Source organism: Nicrophorus vespilloides, unplaced genomic scaffold (genome assembly GCF_001412225.1).
Source record: "Nicrophorus vespilloides isolate i.1.1-1 unplaced genomic scaffold, Nicve_v1.0, whole genome shotgun sequence".
NCBI classification, from domain to species: domain Eukaryota; kingdom Metazoa; phylum Arthropoda; class Insecta; order Coleoptera; family Silphidae; genus Nicrophorus; species Nicrophorus vespilloides.
This window is the reverse complement of record NW_017100115.1, coordinates 86652-111969: the sequence shown is the minus strand read 5'-3', so window position 1 is coordinate 111969 and position 25318 is coordinate 86652. Positions and strand designations below refer to the sequence as shown.

The following is a 25318-nucleotide window of genomic DNA, read 5'->3' as shown; positions in this document are numbered from 1 at the left end:
TTTCACCTCGTATAAGGAGGAGGACTGAGGTGGACGGACACAAATAAAAGACGGACGGACGGACGGACGCAAAGAGAACACGAACAACGTAAGGTTCACGTTACGTTGTAAATTTCCGTCGATCCGGATGGATGGATTCCTCTACTTCTACATCTTCGACTTCGACGAAGATTTATCGCTCTTTCTTCTATCGCGCGCCGCGACCGCTCTTCTTCCTTCACTCCCTTCACCCTTCACCCTCCACTTCTACATCCCATCACATTCGTTGAACGAACGAACGAAGAAATTGCATTAATCAATATTGCCTTGCAAATTAGACGCCGCATATCGACAAAAGAAAATGCGCAACCTTATCAACACCACTGTCAGAAATGACATTTGTGTGACATATGACATGACACCAAACGCGCAACCTCAAACTTGCGTAAAAGACATATAACGACGACTGTCAGTAATGACGTAATAGATATAACGCGCAACCTCAAACTCGTATTAAAAAAAACTCAAATAACGACTGTCAAAAATGACATTTCCGATATGACGCAAAGCACGCAACCTCAAACTGGTAAATAAAATATGCAGTAACGTCAGAAATGACATTTCCGATTTGCAGCACAAAAAATGTCTATCCCACGATAACAGTAGAAATATGGTAATACTATAACTTCTCAGAGCTAGATAAAAAAAATTCACAACGACTTATTTTGTACAACAACAACAACAAAGTATTTCGAAACTTAAATACAATTTACTTAAGACTCGACGGAGCAGCTTATGGCGATCTGTGATCATTCATTCATTGAAACTATAGGTGCAAGATATTTCGACAAAAAATATTTATAATGCATTTTTAACGTTACGTTACGTTTGTTCCGTTTTAGTTTGTCATTCGAGATTTGTATTTGTATATAAGTGTTTAGTAGATGATAGCACTCGACAGGTGGCACCGTCATCACCATCACCAGATGATATTGACACATGTCAAAGCGCGTCATGTGGATGTTCCGTTGCCGCCGCCGCCGTCGCACGTCGTCATCTTCGTAAAAAAACAAAGGAGTAAATTTGCAAATCGACAAATATTTGCAAAAATAATATCATCAAAATATTAATAATAACAATAGCGACGACGATGAAGCAGATGTAACATTCAAAGCTGCCGACAAAGAAACGAACAACCAGAATTCTGCAGCGTCGCGGTAAGAAAAAACAAACAATGAATTTTAAAATAAAAACTTGTTTTCGATGGTATGCAACCAAAGAATCATCCCCTTCGATATATACATATATATTTTAAATTACAATTATTCACGGGGGGGATGCTCGTAAATTTGCGTAATAAAAACGTTTTATAAATAAAGTGCGAGATAAAATGAACGTGTCTGTGGTGGAATTCAACGAATTCAAGATACACACGTTTGTTGCTTCAGCGACGGCCGTCGCCGTCGCTCTCTTTTATTTACGATCGTCATTTGCATCGCCGCCGCCGCCGCCTCCCACGAAACGAGCGTTTAAATATAAAACCGGGATAAATGATTGGAAAAGCGGGATTCTTTCGTTTCGAAAATAGATTTTTTTTTTTTAATTGGATTATGTTTTCCAAATATAAGAATCACAAATAATGATAATATTTCAATGCAATTATCGCAGCATTGAAACGACTTTAACGGACTCGTAATTAATTATCCAAAAAAAAAATAAATAAATTAAGAAATATTAGATTTTCACTTTATAGTGTAGATACAGAAAGAGAAGATGAAAATACAAGCAAAAAAATGTGTCTAAATAGATGAAATAACCGTTATTGTTTTGTATATGTGCATGTATTTAAGTCATTAAGACTTAGTACAAATGCCACTTAGGAAGATCCCATTGCATAACGATTATTCTTAATTACTTTTGTTTATGTCCAAATTAGCTAGTCGCCAGTCCAAATTACTTTTAGTCTTAGAGGCGAGTCCTCCAGAGTCCTAGTTAGACTCATAAAAACATAGAAATTATCATAAAAACTCCAACTTCACCACGAGCATTCCTTAAAAAGAGACATTAGAATCCTGGGACACGACAGTTAATTTAACATATATAATTTCCTTAGAAAAGAAAATTCAGCATCAGCGATTATGCTAAAGTAATATAGAATACGTCAATTATGTCAATATTCATAATTGACGTTTCAAATAATTTGACAGTGACAGTTCATTAGTTTTGAAGTGTCGTTGAGAAATGTCATTTTCGTAGGTTTCGCTCTTTCCGCTGATGATTGTTTTGGCATTAACGAATAAAAGCAGTAATAAGAAAACATATTGAAATCAAAGCATCCGTTGCCAAAACGAAACGAGTTCAAAAGCTTTCTTAGATAAATCCGATTGATGGATTTTCGTTTTGAAATTTTGTATGGTAAATTGTATGGTAAATAAATTTTATAATTTTGTCGACGTTGTCAAGTATACAGCGAACGAATATTAATAGAGAGATGATTGTGCGTGGATGATACTTGGTCCAAAGGTTCCAATATATAAGAATAGAAAAAATGAATCATTTATATTCGTATTTGCTAAAGATTTTGTGCAATTTGTTTATTAAACTTTTCGAAATTTTCACCGATGACAGCAGTTTGTAAGAAAAATAAAGATGGCTCATCGAGCGATCGTTCTTTGTTTCTTCATTGTTTCCGATATGACATTTTGCAATAAACAGTCGAAAAATTTCAAATGACATCTGTCATTGCATCGGTGTAGATGACACTTGCAAACGTCGAGGATAAATTTAAAAACAAAAAAAAAAGAAACGAAGAAGGTTTACTTAAGAAAATAATTATTCGTAGAAAAATAGGTATGAGCGTTTGCTATAAAGATCCCTTCCCTGTTTCTAAATTTCATCCCTTCCCGAGCCTTGTTTCTTCTGAGTTCTGAGTTGTTCAGTCGTTTGAACACTTTTGCTTCAGGCGCGAGCGAAATTGCAGCGAGGAGGAGAATCCAAAGAAAAGTTTCATGATGTATTCCGAAGAGTAAGTAGCTTGTATTTCGTATTGTTGTTTGTGTTGACTTCTTGTAAATCCTCGCAGAAGTTATCAAGATATGATCGAAGATGATTACGTTTATTACGAAGAGACTGAGGACGATTTCATGCGTGTGTACGAGTACTGCACGTTGCCGACCATCAAGCAGACGTCGCACTTTGTTTTGGTGCTGCTGCTGCATTGTCTCGCCTTTAACGGATTAACGAAAATTTGTAAGTATTTTAATGATGATTCCTGTGTTTGTGTTTGGAATTAAATTTTTACTTTTAGTCGCACACGGAAAACATAATATGCACGCAATTGCGACAATCCTCGGATTGATGTACGTCTTTGGTTTCGCGTTGAGGGGTAGCTTGGAAGCCCTCTTCGTGATACCGCTGGTGCTGCTGTCGCACAACGCTCTGCACCATCTGAACGCGAGATCGATGCAACCGATCGTCGTCATCGGACCGATCTTCGCCTTCATTCTGATCTTCTGGTGAGTGTTAACAAAGTTTATAAAAAAAATCGTTATCAAAGAGAGAACAATTTATATGGTGACAGCGAATTCTTTGGACCGGATCGAGAGGCTTGGCTGAAGATGCGCAGCGTCGTGATGATAGCGATGATGAAGATCATCTCGTTGGCTTGCGAAGTCCATAAGAGTAAAGAGGTGCCCTCGCTTTTGGAATACAACGGATATCTGTGGTGTCCAGCGAACGTGGTGCTCGGACCGTGGATGAGTTTTAAAGAGTACAAGGCGAGATCGTGGTCGCAGAGAGTCTTGGTAAGAGGAATTATCTGCATCTTGCTTGATAAAACTGTTTCAATTTGGTAAATATAGGGCGTAGAGTGGATTTGGAGCGTCATCAAGTACGCGTCGATGTCGTTGATTTTCGCCTGCTGCAGCAACTGCATAGCCTCGTTCATGCTCGACGACCATAACAACGTGTATGTTATATAGTAACCATGGTGATGGTTGCGAAGAGATTTAATCAATTGTTTTTGCAGATTCGTTGTGGCGTTCAGGCAGGCGTTGTGCTTCAGGATGAGCCACTACTTCATCTCGTACGCGGCTTCAGCGGCGATGGTCGCAGCAGGATTCAGCGATGACGCGAAGAAGCCTTGGACGTACGCGATCGCCAATCCGCTGGAAATCGAAGCACCACGATCTTTGGCTTCCGTCGTCACGAATTGGAACGTACCGACGCACACGTTCCTCAAGCGGTACGTGTTCCCAGCTGTCCTGCCGCACGGCTACTTCGCCGCCATCACCGTCACCTTCCTCGCCTCCTCGATGCTGCACGGAATGAGCGTCGAGGTGTCCGTCGTACTTCTCACCTTGGGCGTCTTCTCCTACGCGCAGACCAAGTTCCAGGATCGCGTCGCCAGCTTGCTCGACTGTTGCGTGCGCGTGAAAGCCTGCAGGAATTGCAAGCACTCTCGCGGTGGACGCTCGCTGCTCGCCACAGCCTGCAACGCCCTCTTCACGCTGTCAACGATGATCCTGCTGACGTACGTCGGCTGTCTGATGGACGACGTCGGCGAGGATCGGACCGCCCGCGACATCCTGCTGAACATCTACGACAGATGGACGCAACTCTTCGGCGTCGGTCATCTCATCGCCGTTTTCTGCATATCCTTCGCGTGGATATCGAGATGAACAACAGTATCAATCAACATCATCATCATCACCATCAAGCAAACCAAACAATATACATACTTCAATCAATAAATAAACATAATTTATAATTATTATCTATTTCTTGTTACTAAGTAACGGTTAGAAAGTAACGATAACTGTATTCTGAATATCAGAAGTTGCGCATTCTGTCAAAATCTGACACTTGTCACAAATTGGATAGATTTCAATTTTCTAATGTCAAAGAGAAGAAAAGCGATTTTCGGAAAAATGAAAAAGTTTCATAGAAATATGCAATTTCTTAGTAAAATAAAAGTAAATTTGTATGTTTTCATTGAAATAGAAATAGAAACGAAACTATACGAACGTGGCGTCGTTTTGTTTTCTGTCTCTCTCGTTTTAACATTTTGTTTTTGTACAATCGATACAGTAGTTCTAAACTTAATGTCTTCTGTCTGAAATCTTTTGTTTTTCTTGGGGATTTTCTTTTTGTCAAATTTTTACAAGATAATAATAATTATGCAATCAGATTGTTGCAGCTTACAGAAGCATCTCGTCGATAAATTAAATTCGTGCAAAAGTTCTGCTCATCTCTTCTTTCTTCCTTTTTTTTTTGGCAAGATAAAATAAATAATATAAAGCTCTTGCCATGAAACATTAATATTTGCAGGAAAATTTGTTTTATTTATTTTTTTTTCGGTAGTGTTCATGCTACAACTTCGAGTTCATCGATGTTGGAAATGGAAAATGATGAGGAATATGCATACAGATTATGCGAAAGATCATTTCAGTGATTTCAAGAAAATACGTTTAGAAACACTGTAAGAATTTAGAAGAATATTAATATACCCCAATAAGATGTCATTAAAAATTGTGACAGCGGAAAGATCAAACTTTCTGCACACGTCAATGTCAAAGAAAGTGACGTGCACGAAAGAAGCAAATAGTGATTGTGATTAAATAAGAATTGTAAATCAGACAAATTTTCCAATTAATAATAATAATAAAGAACGAAAAGGATTTCTCGCGTCCTGCGAAAAATGGGTACATCAATTCAAAAATGGAACGGATGAGAGTCGTTAGATGTCGCTAATTAATTAAAATAACGCGAATAACAAAATACGATTGTGAATGTTTAAAATGTGAGGTGACATCTCTCTGTCGTTTGATGTATCAGAAGTTTACAATGATAAAAATAAACAAGAACATGGAACAAGAACGTCCGGAAACGGAAGGTTGCTTGCGAATATTTAAGAAAAAATTTAAAAAAAATGACACATGTCATTCGGACCGTGAAATTAGTTTCAAATACATTATAACCAAAAGGTAATAAATGATGTTAACAAGAACGGTTACCAACAGCAACAAGAACAAATAACTGCAGCAATAAAAAAAAATTGCTATTAACAGCAGCAGCGACAACAAAAAGAAACGGTTGCTTTGTTCAAAAACAATTGATGTTGTTCGAAAAGAATAAAAACAAATTGGAAACTGTGTTTGCTTGTGATTAGTGACAATTGGAGAACACATAATCTATTCAAGATTATTGAATCTATTTGAATGACGAGGACTTCGCAGCACAAGATCGAGTCTGGAAGTGGACGTGGAGAAGAGGAAACCCTCTTCTTATGTACTCTTCCCAATTTCAAAATAGTGGTGGGGGAGTGCATATTCGTTGCGTGGCAACAACAAAATATTTACGTCTTTGCCATTGTTTTCAGTCCAAGCGATAACGAAACTGCTTACTATTACTGTACGCGTAACGTGAGAATTGCACAGTAAACACGCGCCGCCTTCTCTGTTATTTATTATCTCCATGGCTACGTCAACAGTAACGTAATATCCTGTGCACTATTTGTTTACTTTCACCATAGCAACAGCAGCAAAAGCTTTCGATTACATACTCAAGTCCGATTGTAACGGAGAATGCGATTAATTAAAATAAATATGTGACTGACTCTCGTTTGTTTTTCTTTACTTTATAAACAGGAAACGACTGTTTATTTGATGTTGCGAATATGCAATTTTGAAGAGTTGAAGAAAAACAAAGCAATTTGGAAAGATTTCTCAACGGTCACTTGGATTTTTGCACTTTAGCATCGAATTGAAGAAATATCGTAAGCATCACCTACTCGAATTTCTGTTTGTAATTTGTAAAGTTTGAGGAATTTTCAAAAACTTAAATTGATAGAATCGTCTTGAAGAAGATTCGAAATTGTTTAAATATTACAAGTTTTATCAAAGATAATCTGAGAGGAGGTTAAATATTCGATAATAGTTTGGACATTATGTAGTTCATCAAACATTAATATATTGTTTGTGATCTTTGAGAAATTCGCCAAAAGAAATCATAAAATGGCATCGTTTTCTGTATTGATTAAGTTTATAATTCGCCATAAAATCAAAGTTTCTCTTGCAAATACAATCGAACTAATTTGATTTCAAAAATTCAAACAGTTTTCTCGTGTGCGTGCGTCATCGAGATGGCGGCGTCGCTTCTTCTTTTTTTTTAAATCTTCTTCTTCTATATTGGTTTGTCTTCTTCTCAGGTCGAGTGATGAGTTGAGAATTCATTGTTGGCGTCGAACCTACTTAGTTCAGCCCGCTTATAGCCAACGGATCGAAGGGATTTGGTTTTGTTGGGTTAAATCGGTTTCGTTTGGATTGCTTCCATCTTCTGATTGGAATTGAACAGTAGATCTGGTTAAGTTGTGTGTCTTCTCGTGCAAAATCTAATTGCATCGTAATAACTTGGAGCGATGCACTCGTTCGACTTGAATTGTAATACTTCGAATGTGAACAGCGCGTCGCTCCTTTATGAAGCTACAACGGAGCGCCATCTACTTCCTGCGTGAACTAAGCAAAGAAATTCAAACGCTTTGGGGCTATTTGGGTTGCATACATACTGATATTAGGAAATCTTCAGGATATTCGCTTAAATTACTAGTCGTTTCTTTCATCATCAGTTTCTGATTTGTAATATATATATATATGTATATAATGTATGTATGTATGTACAGTAATAATATTTAATACAACAACAATATCTCGTCTCGTCTCTTAATCTTTCCCCTCGACGGCTTCGTTAAAATCAATAGACAATGGATGTATTTCTTAATTTTGGCATATCTCGTAATTGACGCACGTAATTGGATGCACGTTTCGATCAACATCATCATTATCATCATCATCAACATGGTCATGTGTGATTCACATGTACTTGTTGTTTGTGTTTGATTCGGTGGTGAGGATTGGAATGTTGTTGGAGCCGAAGAGGATTTCAGCACCGGGCACCTGCGTCTGTTCCCCACAGAAATAGTGGCCGGACTGGAAGAGGTTCGCAGAGGAGGAAGTAGACAACGTAGAAGGAGGCGGAAGCGGCGGCTGCTGCTGCTGCTGCTGCTGTGTCGTCGTCGTCGTTATAATTGTCGTTGGATTGCAGTTGCTGTCGACTAGATCTGTCTGTAACTTTGGATCACCGCCGTCAACGTTTCGTCCGTCATTCTGTAGATCCGTCTCATTGTCGCGAAGGGGGGCCTGAAATGTCGGCATGCTGTTATCCAGCGTCGGAAGGTTGTACGGGTTGCCCATGTATTCCGAGTAGAGGCTCACCGGTGGCTCCATCTGCGGGGTGTACAGTATGGGGAACGTGTGATGATTCGGAGAGGACTCTTGCGGTTCTTGCGTCGTCGGCGGTCCGATCGGAGTCGATACCATCTGAAGAGGATACGTCGATTTAGCATTTACACGATGATTCATACCGATCGAGTTCCCTTACCTGGCCTAAATGTACAAACAGAGGTGACGTATTTACAGGTGGTTTCACCGCATCCTGCAGCTGCTGTTGCTGCAAGTATTCCTGTTGTTGTTTGACATTGCTGGCTTGCTCTTTTTCCCTGAACAGCTCCTCCTTCATGTGCGGCAAGAAGGTGGCCATCCTGTCCCAGGTGAGAGTCCACAGTTGCGAATCAGGAGCGCCCTCGAACACGCCCGCCGATTCCATCACGAGAAGCATATTCTTCAGCGATTCGGGGATAGCTTCGGCGAGAAGATCGCTCCTGTCCGCATGCATGTACTTATCCATGTAATCCAGAATGGTCAGCCAGAGTTGCGGGAAGGTGGCGAGCGAGAGAAGGGGCGTGAGGTGATGCAGGAACACCTTGGAGAGGACGGTCGCCGCCCTCATTCGGGTCTCCTCCAGCGAGGACGTCTGCTCCTTGCCGCAGATCGGACGAAGCAACTGATCGAGCAGCGGGAAGAGGACGCGATTGAAGCACGCCTCCCATTCGGGACCGTTCAGCGTCTGCAGATCGTGGACGAGGAGTGCCCTCTGCAGATAGGTGATGGCGCTCATCCTGATCTGCTTTCTGTTGTCGCAACAAAGTCGGGCGATTCCTTGCAGCAGCGGACACCAACCCTGAGTCCAAAGCGACACCTGCTGGGCAACCTCTCCGCCCTCTTCCGCCCACCACCTGAAGATTTGCGCAGTCCTGGTATGCAACGTATGCATCAAATCAAGCAACTGCAACAACACATACAAATACAATTAAAACAATTCAACAAGATTGCATCAATATTAACCTGAATGGTAACTTGATGGTAAGCGCCTGGAATATCTTCGTCGTCGCTTTGTTCTTGACTGTCCGGGCTGGAGGCGGGACTGCGATGATGAAGTTTCCGGTGAGGAGGTTTCCGACGCATCCTCGAGTCTCTTCCGCCTGCAGCGCCTACTCGTTTCGTCGTTTTATCTAATTGAGAAAGAGCAATGAGCAAAGATATAAACGATATGATGTGATGAACCAGTCTTACTTTCTCTTAGACTCGCTTCGACGAAGGTTCGAATGCAGTGGACGCAATCATCGAAATTGTAGGGAGTGATGTGAGCTACGTCCCGTACCAGGAATGCCAAACTCTCGCAGCACTTGACGAGGCCGATCGGATCGTGCGGCCCCAGTTTTATCTCGAGCGCCAAACTGTACTGGTGAGCAGGTAACGTTCGACCGAGGACCGGCTGCACCTCACCCTCGTTACCCACCAGGATCCATCCTCCACCGTTCTGCGGCGTTCCCGGCACAAGGAGAGGGCTCTGCGATCTACGATTCAATTCCGAATCCGAGGTGTAACCTCTTTCCTTCAGCGAGTTGGGCGATTCCTCCTCGGCGACGCCCGGTGACGACTCTCCGTCAGATTTCGTGACGGTGTGCTGCGTCTCGTCGACGATGGGTTTGGGCGGTTGCGCACCAGCTCCGACGCATTCGAGCAACGTGAAGACGATGCTCCAGTCGGTGTTCGTGTGGATGTTTTGCGCGCTGGTCTTGAGCAGCTCGTAAAGCCCGAACGAAATCTGCCTCGAGATGCGATGCAGCGTGAAACCCTTGAGCATCAGCAGCATTCGCATCGACTGCAGCACCACCGGACTCATCTCCTCGTTGCGCATCAGACGTATGGCGAGACGCAACAGTCCGATCACCGATCTCTCCAACAGAAATTGGTAATCGAAATGCGAGGCGTTCATCATCAGTGTGTAGAGATGATCACGGACCGTTTGCCAGATGATCATAACGCGGTCGCGGTTCTGCAACACGACCTTCACCAGGAGTTCCAGGAAGAACACGGCCACGTTCTCGTTGTAAGTGGTGTAGGCCTTCTCGACGTCCGGGCCACGCGACATATCGATGAGAGCGCGAATCAGATGGTTGAGAGCGTCCTCATCGAGGAACTTGGAGTCGGTGATGACCTGCTCCAAACCGCACTCTCCGATGCAGCCGATAGCGCGATCAATGTAAACTTGTTCCTCGGCGCTGGGAATGCGCGAAATGTTCTCGGATGAGACCATGTAAGAGTAGAGACTGCTCAGCAGGCCGGTGTCCTGTTTCTGCAGTTGCTGCACGTTCTCGTAGACAAGACTGATCTTACCGCTGCCCTCGATGAAGTCCTCCGCCTCGGTGTAAGCCTTCGGCAGCAGATTCAGACTGTACAGACTCAGCACCATGTCGAACAGGTTCTTCCAGCCTTCGCGGATACCGCTTCCGTACTGGTGAGCCAGCGTGAAGACGATGCGAAGAGCCATCTGCGCTTTGTCGTTGGCCCCCAGGTGCACAGTTACATTGGTAATGCCGTTGGTCTTGGGTCCGCCGTGCAGCAGCGTGTACTTACTGAGCGTCGCCATGAGAATGTCCAATTTGTCGGTCATGCCGAAGTGCGAGCTGATTGCCGCGCATCTCGCGAATCCCTGCTGAAGAGCCTTCTTGCAGACGGCGCTCGTGTCCTCGGACTTGTCGAAGACGAACGAGAGGGCAGCGACGATCGGACCCCAGATGATGTTGAACAGATCGACGTCGTAGGCGGCGCTGGCAACGTGCACGTAGTTTCCATCCTTGGACGCACCCCGTCGCAGCAGCACCTTCCACAGGTAGTTCTCCCTCACCAAACCCGTCTGCTCGGCCGGCATCACGATCTCGTCGTTCCTAATAGCATTGTACATTTCGTCGAGCATGTCCTGCTCGAAATCGTTGCCGCCGTTCACCTTCTTCAGGTTCTTCTTGAACTCCTCCGGTGTCATCGGATTGTTCTGTCTCTTCACGTTGTGATTGTGCTGATCCACGTTAAGCATGATGACGGCGTAAGCGAGAGTGAAGGCGGCGTCGGCATTTGCGAACGGTTCACCATTGCATTTCTACAAATAAACAAATCATCAATAGTTATTATATAAAGTAAATGAATTATTTATTATAAACTTACATGCCAATGCTCGGCGAATTGCTCCAGGATGAGCGATATCAATGGAGCCTCACCAGGAAGCCGGAACGTTTCTAGGTAGAGACGGAGGGCCTCGTCGATGCGCGTCTCGTTGAAATCGAACATTTTCACGAACGCCTCGAGCACCTGCAGATTGTTGCGACCGCTGATGAACTCACCGATCATCTTCTTGTCCAAGGCAGGATTCTCTCGCAGGAATGCGCACACCTCGTTCGCGTCCAACTGCGATTTGAGGACGCCGTGTTCCTGCAGAAACTGGATGCCCTTCTTCGGTTTGTGATTGAAATGCTCCGTACCGGTAGGCAACCACTGCATCGCAACAACAACAATACCAATACACAAATAAATAAACAATAAAATCATCCAATGATGTGTATGTTACCTTCTTTATATCCTTTATAGCTAAAAGCTCCTCTCGTTTCGGTATATTCTCGCTGACTTTCCTTCTGTTGCTAAGCGAATCCTTGCCAATTAAATCGCGTATATTCTCGATGCTTCGGCTCCCCTCTTCGATCTCTTCTTCGGCGCCAGCGCCCGCAACTGCAGCCTCTTGCTTATCTTCGGCGACGCAATGAGCCTCAACACTCTCGACGACCGTCAAGAGGGCGTCCAACGAGAGCAGATGCGTGTTGTAGACGCCTCCTCCTGCTGCGGCCGCAGGAAACGTGTTCTTTGCCAGAAGCTTGGTCAGATCCTCGTACAGATTCGTGCAGTACATGTTGCAGTCGTAATTCAGGTAGAGTTCTGCGGTGAAGCCCGGTATCATCCATAGATTCAAAATGTTATCGAGCGCCAGCTCCTTATACTCGTACGTGACCTTCGGCGAGTCGGAAACGATGATGTCCACCAGTTTGCCGAGGTAGAACTCCAATTGGAATTTGAGGTGAGTGCGGAGGGCTTCGAACATCAGGAAGCACACCTGCAGATCGGCGGCGAAAACGGACAACCTCTCCGTCCCGAGAAGTGAAAACATGTTTCTGCAGAGTTCGTCCTTCACCAGCGACATGAGACTGGTGTACTTGCCGATGCTGTCCGCACCGACTTCGAAGGCGGTCGTCAGCAGCGTCAGACCCAGGTGGATCATCACGTCGGTGTTCTGCTTGTCGAGCGGATTGCACAGGCTGATCAAAAAGCGAAACAACTCGTAAACGCAACCCAAACCGTACGGAACCAAAGCGGGAATATCATCCGGATGCTGCTGGGTGAAACGAATCCCCCTCTGATTAATATACTCTTCCTGCGATGAATCCTCCTGCTGCTGCTGCTGATTCTGCTCCGACGCAGCAGCAGCATCCTCCTTATCATCTTTCTCCTCTGAGCCCTCGATCTTCGTGACCTCTTGCTCTTCGTCTTTTTGCTGCTGTTGAACGCTGATATCGCATTGCATTGCGGCGGCGCCGATTTGATTCGATATCGAACCCTGCATGTCCAGTATATTCACAGAGGTCTGTGTCTGCGTCTCCGTTTCGTTCTTCTCCTCCGGTTTGCTCTCGACGGGCGTCTTCGTCGGCTTGGTCGTCTTGTAGCTCAGCTTGCTGCTGCTACCACCACTAGCGAGACTCTTCTTGCGAACCCTGCCGTGATCCACCATCGTTCCGGGTCGCATCTTCAGTTGCTTGAAATTGGCAGAAAACACTTCAGGGAACTGCGGCAACCTCATAAACACCAGCTGTATCATGTCTTTGAGGTAGTGTTCTGCAGTTCTTCGCAGCAAATCTAAAATTCAACATTCAAAATTGTATTATGTCTTTCTCTAATTAATTAAAAACAAGTTACCGCTGAGTCTGGTTTCGAAGCAGATCTTGAAGCATGAGAGCATAATGTCGCAGAGACTCTCGTTGGTGAGCGAGGCGCCTTCCGGTGACAGCGTGAGCGTTTTGAGGACCTGCAGTATCTTCATGAGTACGACACCGTCGGAGGAATGGTCCGTGCCCACGAAGCGTGCGTGCGTGACCGCGTCCGCTATGCTGTGCACCGTCAGCGGTATCGAAGAGTGCGTCGGATCTATGAGGCCGTACGAGAGGAACTTGTTCACGGCGGACAACGAGAGACTGGTCACCGGGCCCGTCGTGTCCTCGGACCTGATCACCTCCAGGAACGGGCCGAGGAACTCTATGGGATCGATCAGTCTCAGGTCGTCTATCCGATTCAGCACCTCCTTCAGATCCTGAAACGCCTTCACCAGAGGATCCTGATCGTCGTCCTGGTGGTGGTGATGCGAGGACCAACGATTGTTGCCCCTGCGCATCGCCGTCAGCAGGATGGACATCTCCCCCTTCACCACGAATATTCCGTTCCCTGGAAGCGACATCTCTCAGGCGACGTCCCCCAGGTCTTCTTCCACGCAAATCTCTCAATCTCTTCACACGAATCCTTCTTTTCTTCTACTTCTTCGATCTTCTGTGCCGCACTTTTTACATCATACCACCGACAATCCAATTAAACTCTTTTTATCGAAGCCTACGTCAACAGCTGAACCAACATTGAAAAACACACACACACATCAGTACAGAGAAAAATAGAACTCTACAACAGCTGTATGATTCCACGTCAAACTTTGACGTTCCAACTTCACACTGCTGCTGCGCTGCTGCCGCCGCCTTGCCGAAAACCTCAAGCAAAAATAAATTCGCACACTCGACGACGACGCGCAAATCCGATTCAATAACGAAAACACCGTCAACTATTAATTAAATTCATCCCAATTAATCCACAAACTGATCGAAAAAAAAAAACGTAATTTATATTGGATTAATTATAAGCAACCAACTTCACACCAATTAAAAATTCAAAACTTTTAACTAATTATATGAAAAAATAACAGAACAACAACCACTATTACGCAAGCACCACGTTACAATTACTCTAACCGAAATAATTTTCTACTAGTAATCAACAGGAAAAAAATAACTCTAAAAGGCGTCATCGGTTGCATAACCAACTTCGTCTTTGTCTTAACATTAACAACTTAATATTTTGTCTTTATTTCTTGAATTCACTCTGAATATACAGATTATATTTATTAAAGAAAACAGATTATTATCTTTTTTTTAACTGCTACATTTTTTTTCTACTTGCTTCTTCTTATTCTTCTTAACAATTAAACAAGTGCAACAAATTAAAAGTTGACTTGATGATATTATGATCAATTAAGACTTTTAATATGCGAAACAATGGAATTATGTGATTATGCATTGTTATGCAATTAGTGGAACGCGATCCAATTAATCAGTAGAAACGATAGGTGTTGGAGACACGCAAGCGATGCGTGCGTGTCGATGAATAATTAATTGGGTAATTGTAATTTCCGCGATCTGGTTATGCCACCCAAACGACGTTTAGAATTATTGATCAAGGTTGTGGAAGGCGGCCTTGAACTATTTCGTTTGCGTCAAGTCCGGTTTTAAGAATCGTCGTCGACGACGTCAGTTCCATTCCATTCCAGTCCTTCTTCCGAAGTTAAATTCGTAAGTAAATCCAATCTTTCGTCTATAAACTCATATCAGAAGCGAGTTTCTATTTATTGCCTTTTTCTCTCTGCGTGTGATAACCAGCTTGTTTGTCTCTATGTGTTTTTTGCCTTTGAAAGCAGAGATTTCGCAATTTGTCCGTCCTTTAATTGTTTGTGCGGCTTCTATGTAAACAAATGAATAATACTGGAATTTATGTACACTAGTATTGCACAATTTTTATTAATGATTCACGTTTCCGCCTCACCTAGATTGTGGTTTATGAAAAATTAAGAGAGAGAGAACAAAAAAAAAAGCAAAGATTAAACAAAATCAAACAAAAAAACAAGAAACAAAATCATGGGAGTTTTCAGTTCGAAAGTTACGCACGCAAACATGGCCTCCCCGACCGCAACCCTCGTCAAGGAATGGATCAACAGCGACGCGGTGGTCATCTTCTCGAAGACTTACTGCCCCTACTGCAAATTGGCGAAAGATGTGAGTGAAAGATGCTCAATTGCGATTGATAGATTGATTAATTGTATTTTTGGTTTTAGGTGTTTGAAAAGTGCCAGAAAAAGTACACAGCCATCGAGCTGGACAAGAGGGACGACGCGGACGAGATCCAAGCCATCCTGGGAGAGTTGACAGGTGCAAAGACCGTGCCCAGGGTGTTCGTGAAGGGAGAATGTCTAGGTGGCGGGTCGGACGTCAAAGCGTTGTACGAGAACGGAAAGCTGGAGAAATACTTTGAATAATACTTATTAGGCTATAGGAAGAAATGCGCAAAAAGATAATAAATGATTATTATTTAAATAGAGAATTATTTTGATTTTGGTGGTGGTGGTTTGGTTGTCTAACTTTATCTGAAATTGCACGCACGGCCAACTGTCGTTTATAAATAAATGTGGAAATAACGTCCACATCATCTCGTCGCGGAAATTGCACAAGAAAAATATGGAAATTCCGTTCGGGAAGATAGCGATCTACGTGCTGACCTTCGTCGGGTACGCTTATTCCGGTTACGGTTCTGGTATTCTGAGTAATCTGCGGGATGCGGTGATCTCGGCGGAGAACGTCTTCGGGGATGCCGTCAAGAACATCATCAACGTCGCCAACAATCTGAACGGGCTCAACGATGTCTTTCATATGGCCGTAGAGGAGCACTGCATCTTCAAGTGTCCGAACGTTAACGGTAATATATACATATGAATATAATCTCTAATGTGTTGTTAATTGTTGTTGTTGTTAATTTGTGATAGTGACGCCGAAGCCGGATCGAAATCACAGGGCCTCCTCGAACGGATGCGGCTCTCTCGGGTTGAAAATTGATAACCAATATTTGCCGGTTGGCGACATGACGAAATGCTGCGACGCTCACGACGTCTGCTACGACAGTTGCGGCAGGGACAAGGAGGTGTGCGATATGGACTTCAAGAGGTGCCTGTACAAGCTCTGTGATGGCAACCAGAAGAGGCTCGGTGAGACGGGGGTCGTCGCGTGCAAAGGGGCCGCGAAGATGCTCTTCACCGGCACCCTCACCTTGGGTTGCAAATCCTATCTGGACGCGCAGAAGAATGCCTGCTACTGCGGTCCCACAGAGACGAGCAAAAAGAAAGGAAAGTACAGGACAACCGGAGCCGACGAACTGTGATGAACGAATCAATTAGACACAATCATTGTTAATTTAATTATTTACAAACAAACAAAATTGGAAAAGATTATCAATACATAAAAGTAACTTTTGAATTCCCTATGATCTTAACTTAACATTATCACTAAAACACACATTAAACAGCTGTGCCTCTCTCCAAATTCTGCTTGATCTCAGCCGTGTGCTCTCCATAGAATCTGTCCAGTTTCTTGTTGAACTTGGCGTTCCTCTCGTTGATGTAATCAATGTCAGCGTCGTCGTTGTGCGTCCTCCTCCTCGAGAACTTCTCCCTCTTGCTAATCTGGTTCTCGAGATCCTTAACCATATTATCAACAGCCTGTGGCCTGTCCTCGTGCAACCCATGTATTATCACATGCTTGCCCCCGTAAAAGGCATCTCCGTACTTCTCCTTCTGCTCCTCGTAATGGTCCATATCCTTGGGCGCCATACCCCTCACCAATCTGTTGTACTGTCTCGCCGTGGCCGCCTCGAAATCGCTGAAACCCTCGTCGGGATTCCTCTTCTTCTTCTTCCTCTCCAGCATCTGTGCGTCCAGTGCAGAGACCTCGAGCAGCTTCAACCTGTCGTAGTCCTGTCCCTTGCTCTGAGCCTCCTTCCTCGCCTTGTCGTCCTTCAATATCCAGTCCGCTTGCTTCCTGCGATTCTCGTAGTTGGTGGGCAGCTTCATCCTGGCATCCTCTGCCACCACCTCCTGGTGATTGTGAGTGCGCGCCTCGTTTCGCAGCTTGTGCAGCGCTTTCATTCTGCTCATCCTCTCCTTCTGTTTCTCTGCGAAACTCATCGTCTTGGAAGAAGAACCTTCACCGCTCATCGTGCAACACTGAATTGTTAATGGATAGCAACGAAAACAACAAACATAACCTTCGTACGCTGTTTTGACGTATCGCTACCAACTTTGGTAGAATAAAAATACGCACAGATTAATTATTTGCATGTTGGCGGCGCTGGTTTTTCGTCAATATCGGTCGCCATTTTAACGACAGCAGCCGTTTTCATTTGACAAGGAGCAGGCAGGTCAAGTTTTGCTGCGCATTTGCACTTCATCAAATTCCACAAATTTCGTGTGCAAACCAGTTGTGATTTTTAAAGATTTGACTGCGGAAATGCCTAAACCAAATGGTAAAAAGGGTGGCGGCGGTGGCTGGAGGAATCAGTACAATGGTAAAGTAAATTCTTCATGTTTCACTTTCTTTGCGACACCACGCCATGGCACGGCCAACCGTGATTAGAAACTATACGTGTAATTTTCATCGTTGCAGAGCCAGACTTTCGAAGCAGCGAGTCGACGAGACGCGTCAGCTTCAAGTCGAGCAGAGGCGGAAATCCCACGCAGAGGGACAACTCGAAAAAGGATTGGGCGAACTCGTTGAAGTCTCACTTCGAGGATGAGGACATCGACATGGGGAGCAGCCTCAACGGGGCCAGATACAACAACAAGAAGTTCTCCAAGGGTGGCAAGAGGATGACCCGTGGTGGATCACCTGCTCCTGCTCGTGGCAGGGTCAAGAGGAAGTTGATGCACGGGCCCATAACCTGGTACTCTGTTTATGTAAGTGCATATATCACATTTATGATTCAGCTGATTAGAAATGTAATAATTAATATATTATCATATTTATTTTAGATGCCACATGGAAATAGATACGAGAGACATGTTATTGAACAGATGCTGATGCAACATATAGCTCCGCTGCCACTGATCCCAATCAACGTAAGATTATCCATTACTTTTGAATCGTTGCTTATATGTGTTTTATTAACAGTGGACGGCGAGCGGAACAATGGTGACTTTCTATGTGGACGATCCGAAGGTCGCGGATAAGCTCAACGATCTGAACCAAGAGATTCAGATGGCCGATGGATTTAAACTGATGATGCGCGTGATGAACCGTATGCCGAACGTGGAGATTAGCCTGAAGCTGAAGGATCGCATGAAATTGGCGATGATGAAGCGTTACAATCCGACGACGAAGGCGCTCGACCTGACCCGTTTCCACATCGATCCCGTCCTCCAAGAACTGTTCTGCGCCCTGGCCAAGCATCAGATCTGTCGGCAGGCGCTGGAGATCATCTCCGAGAATATAAGGGACCTGGAGGCGCTCAATTTGAGCAACAACAACATACACATGCTGATTCCGCTCAAGGATATGACCACGCTGCTTCCGAATCTCAAGGTCTTGCACATCGGGCACAATAAGGTACAGTTTGATAGTTTTTTTTACAAATTATGCAATTGAAATTTCTTCGTTTTCTTCTTGGCCAGTTGAGGGATATCGCGCAGCTGGACAGTCTTAAAGGATTGGGCGTCGTGGATCTGCTGCTCGACGGTAACCCACTCTGCGACAAATTCAAAGACCAAACCGCTTATATCAGGTAACAAATCAGCAGGTAGTATGTACTAATGCGTTGTTGATTCGGAAATTTCTAAATTCCGTGGGGGAATTATGAATAATCTGTGAGAGAAAGAGATTCACGAAACACTGAGGGTGAGTCTCGATCGACTTTTATTCGAAAGGTCGCAGATTAGAAGATGGAAGAAAGTACGATCAGAATTACTAATTGAATGGAATAGTTTTAGTTTTCTGAAGAAAGCAATTGCGCCATACCTCCATCAATCGTGCGCTGCAATTTGCGTAAGATCTATTTACAATTGGATAACTTCATCTGTGGGTAATCTCAATCGACAGATTCATTTAGAATTAGATAATGCCGTTTGATGTGGTGCTTTGCGTAAAGGCAATTCTGAATCTGGAGAAAAGGTGAGATGAGAAAAGAGCAGAAAGATCGGGTTGAAAATGCATTTTTTCATTGCTTCAGCTTTCTTCACATCTTCGTGGTAATATTGTCTGTGCGAAATAGCGAGCATGTATTATTTTAATGGAAAATTCGACATTTCTTCATTTCTCCTTGCATTTCAAAAACACCAGGTGACGATTTGTCGTTGATTGTTTTCATTCAATTTAATGTCCAAAAAAAAAACAGATTAATTCCCCTTTTTACCTCCTATACCTGTGTGATTTGCAGCTGACGCTCTTCTTCGTATCGGGCGTACGCGAGACGGTCGCGATCCGAAAAAGAGAAAGAAAGCAGAGAGGAGGTAGTTCAACGAACGAACAAGGGTTCGTCCCTGCTCGTCCGCGCTCGTTACACGAGTCTCGTTGTTCTATCGTCACGCCCTTCGTTTGTTGATCGAGGGGGGGAGGACATCGTCCCTCCTTTTTTTATCCGAAGGGCGCGCCAGATATGAGGACGCGCCGCCCGTACGCCCCGTAGAAATCGCGCCCTCCGCGCACACGCGGGGTGGCCGGTTTCGAGGTATCCAAAAAAGATAGATGACGAAGCTGTGCAACACATTTCCACTCTTTCCACCACCCCCTTGCAAGTTTACACGATGAAAAAAGAAACTAAACAAAAAATGAACTTGGTCCTTCCTTCACACAAACCAAAAAAAAAATAAGCAAAAGATATGAGATGATTGGAGAAAAATTATCAATGATTCACCGATGGGTTGGATTTCTCAATTTACAATTTTCGCGGAAGAAGTTTCGAATTTTTCTCAATTATCGTAATGATGCAATTAAATGGGCGTGAAGAAATCTGTAGATGCAAATCGAAAAAAAAAAAATGAGAGAAAATGCATTTTTGAATGATGTAAACAAAAATTGATCTGGAAGATCAGAATTGCCCTTATGATGTTAATTTAAAATAATAATTATTTATATTTTGAAATTGGGATATATCAGATGGAGTTGTTGTTTGTGTAATGAATTTGTAATTGTTGTTGTTGTTAACTCGATTGATTGATATTCTGTTGATACCACCGTCATCATTGTTGTTGTTTGCTTGTAACTAATGAAATTGAGTTGCAATGGTTGCTTCCAGTTGTACATAATTAAACTTTGGAATAAGCTGCAATTAAAAAAAAAGGTTTTTCCAATTTAATTTGTTGACTGCAGGTGGTAAATCGCGTTGATGGTATGATGGTGGTATTATCGTGGGGCGATGATGATTGATCGATGGGGAGGAGAGTGCAATTGCTTTCTTCACTACAAAATGATTGAATTTTCCATTTGTGTATGTGTGTATACCCCAGAGAAGAGATTGTTGCAGGATGAAAAGATCGTCGAGTAGCCAACATCTTGCTCTGAGGCTCGTCAACTTATTTTGACATTGCTGGGGGAGTTGTTGTTTTGTTGGTGGATATATTTAATGTATTATATTTTTGTTTTTGTGCTGGAGTTGGATGTAGTAGCAGGGGTTGTATAGTGATGTATGTTGCGATAACTGCGAGTGTCTTCTTTGTCTACAGCGAAGTCCGCAAGAGGCTGCCGAAGGTCGTCAAACTGGTGAGTTTTCTTTCTCTTTTTGTATTGGTTGGATTTTGTGCGCTCTGATTATTAATATCGATTGTTGTAGGATGGTATTGATTTGCCGCCGCCGATCTCTTTCGATATCGAGGACGATGTTGCGAGACTTCCACCCAGCAAGCAGACGTTCCTGTGCTGCGCGGAAGGTCAAGCAATAATGAGGAAATTCATGGAGCAGTACTTCATCATCTTCGATTCGGATTCGCGCAAACCGCTGCTGCAGGCGTACCACGAGAACGCGTTGCTCTCTATGACGATGGCCTATCCGTACGGACAGAACTCGAGGAATCCCCCGTTTCTGACGTGGTACGCGACGGATAACAGGAACCTGCAGCGCGTCACCGACAGCGAACGTCGCGCCAAAATGCTGAAGCACGGCAACCTGCAGATCGTCACCTTCCTGGACGAGATGCCGCACACCAAGCACGACATGAACAGTTTCACGGTCGATCTCAGCCTATTCACTGTAAGCATACTACTGCACACTAATCATTGATTATTGACTCTTTTTATTTGTTTTCCGCAGCCACAATTGCTTCTGGTGACGGTGACGGGCATCTTCAAGGAGCCGGCGAAGCAGAGACCTCCGCTCCGTTACTTTGTGCGCACCTTCGTGATCGTGCCCTCGGGCAGCGGTTACTGCATCGTCAACGAGGAGGTGCACATCAGCAACGCCACCGAGGCGCAGATCAAGGAAGCCTTCAAGACTCCGACCGTGGAGATCGTACCGCCGACGCCCGCGACCTCGCCCAACCTGAACACGAGCGGCGGTGGTGGCGGTCCTTCCTCGTCGGCAGTTCCCGTCCCAGACGATGCGGTCAAGCAGCAGATGATACAGGCGATGCAGCGCGACTCCGGCATGAACCCGGAGTGGTCTCGAAAATGTCTGGAAGACACGAACTGGGATTATCAGATGGCGGGCGCTGTCTTCACCGAGGCCAAGAACAAGGGTCTCATTCCGCAGGAAGCGTTCGTATGATCGCACATCTCTCTCTTTCCTACACCGAGAACCGTTCGATCGTCGCCATAGATTATTGAGAGGATATCAAAAATAATGTGTTACATATATTATATTAAGTTAGTTTTCGATTGATTGATTGATGAGAGATTGAATGTTATCTTATTTTTTTATATTAAAAAAAAGAACAAATAGTGTTTCGAGTGAGAACGAGTGGTTGTTGTTGGTTTAGTATAAGTAGTTTAGTACTACTACTACTACTACTACGAAGAAGGAAGGATGTTGGTGCAAAAGTGAGATAGTTTAAGAAAACGAAAATGTTTTTATTCCATAAAACTATATATTTTATATATATATATATATATTTAAACATAGAATAATTTGTCTCCGCATCTATATATTTATATACAATACAAAACATTCATCCGTGAAATTAAATCTACTACTCCTATAATTATAATTAAGCTACGAGAGAAAAATAGTTGATAAGAAAGAATGAAAAGAAAAAAAAAACTTTGAAAATAACACAAATATATATTATATATATATAGTATTTTTAAGACCGATGTAGAAACGAAGTGAAAATAATAAGTAGAAAATTGTTTGATTTCCTTTTTTCTTGCAAGACCTAAGAATAAAAGTTTTCTTTTTGTTGTTTAAAATTAAACTCTGATTATATATATATAAAATAGGTACGAATGAAACGAGTTAACGCGAGCAGAAATAGTAGACACAGTCTTGTTATAAACGACGACGACGACAACGATTATCGTGTTTAGTTCATCAATATTTTTATAATTATATACTTTTGTTTGTTTGCTGATTAATGTTATTAATTAGTAGTAATTATTTTGTACAACAACACCAAAAGTAACGTCCATAGTCCCACCATCATCAATTCTTATTGGCTGGCAATGGAAACGGATCGAATGAATGGAGGCGTGATTGTCGTCATACTCGCACTTTGATTGGAGGAGCATGTTGTGGTGATGATGATCATGATGGTGCAGGCGGCGGCGACGTTGAAACAATACGCATCACGTCACACGTTCGACGCCGCCTTTATGATGGACGTGATGTAATCGGGATCATCGTGCGAGTTGCCCACCCACCACATGCAGAGAGCGTTCTCGTAGCTCTGCGTGTTCCTCGTGTGGTGCAACGGGTCGAGAGTGTGGTGCTGTCCGCTGGCGGTCGCCAACACCGGTCTGTACGGATGCAGGCTTACGCCATTCACGCAATCATTGTGCAACGGTAACTGCAAAGAAAAAAGACGTTTGAATTGATATATTATGCAAATGCACAACTAAGAGTATCGTTATTACCTGATAGTGCGTTGTGGGCGTGCTGTTTTCCTCGACGTTCCACACCTGCACTTTGCCGTCGGTACCGCCGGAGACCAACCATTTGCCGCAACTGGAGATGTCTATGGTGATCTTTTGGTTGGTGTTGGCGTCTCGTGGTACGCAGAACAGAGGCCTTCCCGGCACCTGCAAAACAACCGGAAGCGATCATGAAGACTTAACAAACTCCGTCGACGAGAGAGAACCAATCATTTCCTTTTCGCAAAAATATTGGTGATGATGATGATATAAGGTGATGTGCGCGAACGCACTCACGCAAACATATGTGTTTAGCATAGGTTTTTGTTTGTTTGTTTTCTTTCTTACACGCAGATCCCAGCAGATGATCTCTTTGTCCTTGCGGCCTCCGCTGTAAAGACGCATACCGCAATGACTGAACGCCATCGTCGTCACACCGCCCTTGTGTCCAGTCAGTTTGCACAGATGCCTGAAAGATCCGTCCGACTGACTCACGAGTTCTATCGAATTCTTCCATGTACCTGAAACACGACAACAGTTATTATTGTCATCTGCATGTTTCCCCTCTTTCTCGTCTTTGTTATATTTATATATTCGTTCGTCAACGTTATCTCATATATGTATGTTGTATATACCGATTGCAACTACACCGGGTTGCGCGAGGCTGGCTACCAGACAGGAGGCTGGATGGTTGGTAGGGTACTCAACGTATTCCCGTCCCGGTCGTCCAGTACTAAAAATTTTAACATTCTTCTTGTAACCACAAAAAATATTCTGACCATCAGCTGAAAACGTTACGCTAATCGCCGCCTCCAATTCATCGACACTATTAAATCCCCTGTACGAGCATCTCAGCTCACCACTGAATGCGTCCCACAAGTGAATGGGGCCCTCGTGTCCAGAAGCCGCCCAACTGCAACGCACAAAAATCAATCAAATTAATTACCAAGAGAGAAAGAGTATGTAAAAACACTTTACCAGCAGGTGGCCGCTGTGCTACTGTTCATTCCAGGGTACCAGCAGTAATCATAGATGAGTCCACTCTCTGGAACACTGACCGCTGGCATCAGGGCCTGAATCTGTCTGCTGTTCATGATCGAGTCCCCATTGTACAGATCCGATGGCAGTTCCATGACGTGCATGCCAGCCCCTCGGACTACGGTCAACAGACATGTGCCATCTGGGGACCACTTGCAGGACCTGAGGTAGTGCTGGTCATCGTAGTTGGGCCATTGTGCCCTTCCTAACTCCACACTGGTGCTCTCGAAATTGTAATGGGCGTACTGCACGTAGTGACCCTCCAGCACCGCCTCAGAACCCATTCTCCAACAACTATTATTTATAACCCTGCAAAGATAATTAACACTAATCTCGAACGCACTAAATATTATTATCGAATGGATTTTCCTATTTGACAGCACCGCCACTCGCTAAAATCCTATCGATCTGTAACCGACGGCGCTACCAACGCAACAAAACGCACTTGGTTAATGGTGCTGCAAACATTCAATAATAAAAAGCACCAAAACTTTATAAACAACACAGAATACACATTAAATATACAAGTAATCACGCGAATCACAATATATTTAGCAATATAATCTATTTTTAATTCATAATTTTAATCATTGATTTTGTATACTTCAAACAAAACCAAATCTGGTTTCACAATCGACTTTAAACTCGAGCAGTTGGCATCACCTATTGTCTCTGTGTTGCAAGAAGGTACGCTGGGTCGCGGACCGATTCTTATTGCGTCGGCGTGTGTAAATGTTTTGGATATTCGAAAAAAACATTTTAAGTAATGAATTCTCGAATTGCAATCCAATTGGATTTCCACAATTAGCAGAGTGAGTAATTTTACTGGAATTTTAACCAGAGCATTATTTGTAATTTGGTCGCGTCCAAAATGGCGCATTTCATTTTTTGCTCTCTTTTTTCTGTTGCGTTTTTGTTATTCTCATTTACTGCAACAATGCGGTTGGCACCATTGAAGTGCGCGTCCTTTTTTTAAGTCAATTGAATTCGATTGAATCGAGAGTGCGGAAAATTAGCTGATTTCCTTATGATTTCCACGTTTCCAGCGTCTCACGAAATATCGATGCCGTTTGGATAGAATATATATATATATTATATTATATAAAGTAAGAT

At 43.6% G+C, this 25318-nt stretch overlaps 7 protein-coding genes across 8 annotated transcripts; 4 read left to right on the top strand and 3 right to left on the bottom strand.

Moving 5' to 3' along the window:
• The first annotated feature begins 986 nt into the window (after nt 1–986).
• Nucleotides 987–4834, top strand: LOC108568786 (protein-serine O-palmitoleoyltransferase porcupine-like). The gene is made up of 7 exons (XM_017930069.1): nt 987–1196; nt 2942–3004; nt 3062–3228; nt 3287–3494; nt 3560–3782; nt 3840–3946; nt 4007–4834. The coding sequence occupies exons 2-7, from the start codon at nt 2988–2990 to the stop codon at nt 4656–4658; spliced, it is 1374 nt and encodes a 457-aa protein (XP_017785558.1). The 5' UTR covers nt 987–1196; nt 2942–2987; the 3' UTR covers nt 4659–4834.
• A 2342-nt stretch (nt 4835–7176) lies between these two features.
• LOC108568802 (Golgi-specific brefeldin A-resistance guanine nucleotide exchange factor 1) lies at nt 7177–13970 on the bottom strand. Its single transcript, XM_017930092.1, has 7 exons — nt 13173–13970; nt 11779–13112; nt 11379–11705; nt 9447–11313; nt 9219–9385; nt 8416–9159; nt 7177–8354 (listed from the first exon to the last, which is right to left on the bottom strand). The coding sequence occupies exons 1-7, from the start codon at nt 13705–13707 to the stop codon at nt 7848–7850; spliced, it is 5481 nt and encodes a 1826-aa protein (XP_017785581.1). The 5' UTR covers nt 13708–13970; the 3' UTR covers nt 7177–7847.
• Nucleotides 13971–14768: 798 nt separating this feature from the next.
• LOC108568806 (glutaredoxin-C4-like) lies at nt 14769–15665 on the top strand. 2 transcript variants are annotated; one of them, XM_017930098.1, is made up of 3 exons: nt 14769–14863; nt 15220–15343; nt 15403–15665. In XM_017930098.1, the coding sequence occupies exons 2-3, from the start codon at nt 15242–15244 to the stop codon at nt 15601–15603; spliced, it is 303 nt and encodes a 100-aa protein (XP_017785587.1). In that variant the 5' UTR covers nt 14769–14863; nt 15220–15241; the 3' UTR covers nt 15604–15665. The 2 variants fall into 2 exon arrangements, with proteins under 2 accessions (XP_017785587.1, XP_017785586.1); XM_017930097.1 differs by lacking the exon at nt 14769–14863 and having other exon boundaries at nt 15047–15343.
• A 56-nt stretch (nt 15666–15721) lies between these two features.
• Nucleotides 15722–16594, top strand: LOC108568805 (group XIIA secretory phospholipase A2). The gene is made up of 2 exons (XM_017930096.1): nt 15722–16040; nt 16108–16594. The coding sequence occupies exons 1-2, from the start codon at nt 15803–15805 to the stop codon at nt 16497–16499; spliced, it is 630 nt and encodes a 209-aa protein (XP_017785585.1). The 5' UTR covers nt 15722–15802; the 3' UTR covers nt 16500–16594.
• Nucleotides 16512–17405, bottom strand: LOC108568804 (pre-mRNA-splicing factor Syf2). Its single transcript, XM_017930094.1, has one exon. The coding sequence runs from the start codon at nt 17329–17331 to the stop codon at nt 16636–16638; it is 696 nt and encodes a 231-aa protein (XP_017785583.1). The 5' UTR covers nt 17332–17405; the 3' UTR covers nt 16512–16635.
• A 103-nt stretch (nt 17406–17508) lies between these two features.
• LOC108568803 (nuclear RNA export factor 1) lies at nt 17509–21988 on the top strand. The gene is made up of 8 exons (XM_017930093.1): nt 17509–17681; nt 17780–18069; nt 18145–18231; nt 18284–18718; nt 18784–18893; nt 20830–20866; nt 20937–21353; nt 21414–21988. The coding sequence occupies exons 1-8, from the start codon at nt 17624–17626 to the stop codon at nt 21864–21866; spliced, it is 1887 nt and encodes a 628-aa protein (XP_017785582.1). The 5' UTR covers nt 17509–17623; the 3' UTR covers nt 21867–21988.
• A 530-nt stretch (nt 21989–22518) lies between these two features.
• On the bottom strand, nt 22519–24624 carry LOC108568771 (telomerase Cajal body protein 1). Its single transcript, XM_017930052.1, has 5 exons — nt 24146–24624; nt 23803–24080; nt 23516–23688; nt 23171–23335; nt 22519–23103 (listed from the first exon to the last, which is right to left on the bottom strand). The coding sequence occupies exons 1-5, from the start codon at nt 24487–24489 to the stop codon at nt 22888–22890; spliced, it is 1176 nt and encodes a 391-aa protein (XP_017785541.1). The 5' UTR covers nt 24490–24624; the 3' UTR covers nt 22519–22887.
• Between the last annotated feature and the right edge of the window lie 694 nt (nt 24625–25318).

Coding starts and splice junctions, on each gene's coding strand:
- LOC108568805 (XM_017930096.1), top strand. CDS start 15,803: ATGGAAATTCCGTTCGGGAAGATAGCGATCTACGTGCTGACCTTCGTC. Junction 16,041..16,107: donor CAAGTGTCCGAACGTTAACG/GTAATATATACA, acceptor AATTTGTGATAG/TGACGCCGAAGCCGGATCGA.
- LOC108568806 (XM_017930097.1), top strand. CDS start 15,206: ATGGGAGTTTTCAGTTCGAAAGTTACGCACGCAAACATGGCCTCCCCG. Junction 15,344..15,402: donor ACTGCAAATTGGCGAAAGAT/GTGAGTGAAAGA, acceptor TTTTGGTTTTAG/GTGTTTGAAAAGTGCCAGAA.
- LOC108568802 (XM_017930092.1), bottom strand. CDS start 13,707: ATGTCGCTTCCAGGGAACGGAATATTCGTGGTGAAGGGGGAGATGTCC. Junction 9,386..9,446: donor CGAAGCGAGTCTAAGAGAAA/GTAAGACTGGTT, acceptor TTTCTCAATTAG/ATAAAACGACGAAACGAGTA. Junction 9,160..9,218: donor ACCATCAAGTTACCATTCAG/GTTAATATTGAT, acceptor GTGTTGTTGCAG/TTGCTTGATTTGATGCATAC.
- LOC108568803 (XM_017930093.1), top strand. CDS start 17,624: ATGCCTAAACCAAATGGTAAAAAGGGTGGCGGCGGTGGCTGGAGGAAT. Junction 18,232..18,283: donor TGCCACTGATCCCAATCAAC/GTAAGATTATCC, acceptor TTTTATTAACAG/TGGACGGCGAGCGGAACAAT. Junction 18,894..20,829: donor GACCAAACCGCTTATATCAG/GTAACAAATCAG, acceptor CTTTGTCTACAG/CGAAGTCCGCAAGAGGCTGC.
- LOC108568786 (XM_017930069.1), top strand. Junction 3,495..3,559: donor GCCTTCATTCTGATCTTCTG/GTGAGTGTTAAC, acceptor ATATGGTGACAG/CGAATTCTTTGGACCGGATC. Junction 3,783..3,839: donor CGTGGTCGCAGAGAGTCTTG/GTAAGAGGAATT, acceptor TGGTAAATATAG/GGCGTAGAGTGGATTTGGAG.
- LOC108568804 (XM_017930094.1), bottom strand. CDS start 17,331: ATGAGCGGTGAAGGTTCTTCTTCCAAGACGATGAGTTTCGCAGAGAAA.
- LOC108568771 (XM_017930052.1), bottom strand. CDS start 24,489: ATGGGTTCTGAGGCGGTGCTGGAGGGTCACTACGTGCAGTACGCCCAT. Junction 23,689..23,802: donor ACCCGGTGTAGTTGCAATCG/GTATATACAACA, acceptor GTCGTGTTTCAG/GTACATGGAAGAATTCGATA. Junction 23,104..23,170: donor CGCCCACAACGCACTATCAG/GTAATAACGATA, acceptor TTTTCTTTGCAG/TTACCGTTGCACAATGATTG.